The 715-nt window shown below is 60.1% G+C and overlaps 1 protein-coding gene across 1 annotated transcript; it reads left to right on the forward strand.

The window, feature by feature from the left end:
- Nucleotides 1-100: 100 nt before the first annotated feature.
- LOC113979409 (zinc finger protein 3-like) lies at nucleotides 101-696 on the forward strand (the record flags this gene model as incomplete). Its single annotated transcript, XM_027706807.1, has 1 exon — nucleotides 101-696. A coding segment is annotated over one exon (596 nt), but the record flags the coding sequence as incomplete, so codon positions are not given.
- Between the last annotated feature and the right edge of the window lie 19 nt (nucleotides 697-715).

A 715-nucleotide genomic window follows, 5' to 3' on the forward strand; every position in this document is an offset into this window, starting at 1 on the left:
CCTTCCCGGCCCAGGCTGGCTCTTTCCTCCTCAGAGCACCCTGGGCTGGGAAGGCGGCCGGAGCTTGAGGGGGAGCTCTGAGCTGGAGGTCCATGAGCAGCCTCCCAGCAGGGACAAGCCCTTCAGGTGTTTGGAATGTGGGAAGAGCTTCAGGAAGAGCTCTGACCTGCTCAAACACCGGCTCATCCACACTGGGGAATGGCTCTACACGTGTAGGGAATGTGGGAAGAGCTTCAGGCAGAGCTCCCACCTGATCCAACACCAGCTCATCCACACTGGGGCACAGCCCTACACGTGTGGGGAATGTGGGAAGAGCTTCAGCCAGAGCGTCCACCTCCGCACCCACCAGCACATCCACAGTGGGGAACGGCACTACACGTGTGAGGAATGTGGGAAGAACTTCGGTGTCAGATCCCACCTGCTCACCCACCAGCTCATCCACAGTGGGGAACAGCCCTACACGTGTCAGGAGTGTGGGAAGAGCTTCAACCAGAGCTCCACCCTCCGCACCCACCAGCACATCCACACTGGGGAACGGCCCCACACGTGTGAGGAATGTGGGAAGAGGTTCAATAACAGATCCAACCTCTGCACCCACCAGCGCATCCACACCGGGGAGAGGCCCTACACGTGTCAGGAATGTGGGAAGAGCTTCACCCAGAGCTCTACCTTGACCAGACACCAACGGACCCACCGGTAAGGGAAGCCCCTGCGA

The sequence above is a fragment of the Neopelma chrysocephalum genome, unplaced genomic scaffold (genome assembly GCF_003984885.1).
Source record: "Neopelma chrysocephalum unplaced genomic scaffold, ASM398488v2 Primary Assembly neopelma1_79067, whole genome shotgun sequence".
In the NCBI taxonomy this organism is placed as follows: Eukaryota; Metazoa; Chordata; class Aves; order Passeriformes; family Pipridae; genus Neopelma; species Neopelma chrysocephalum.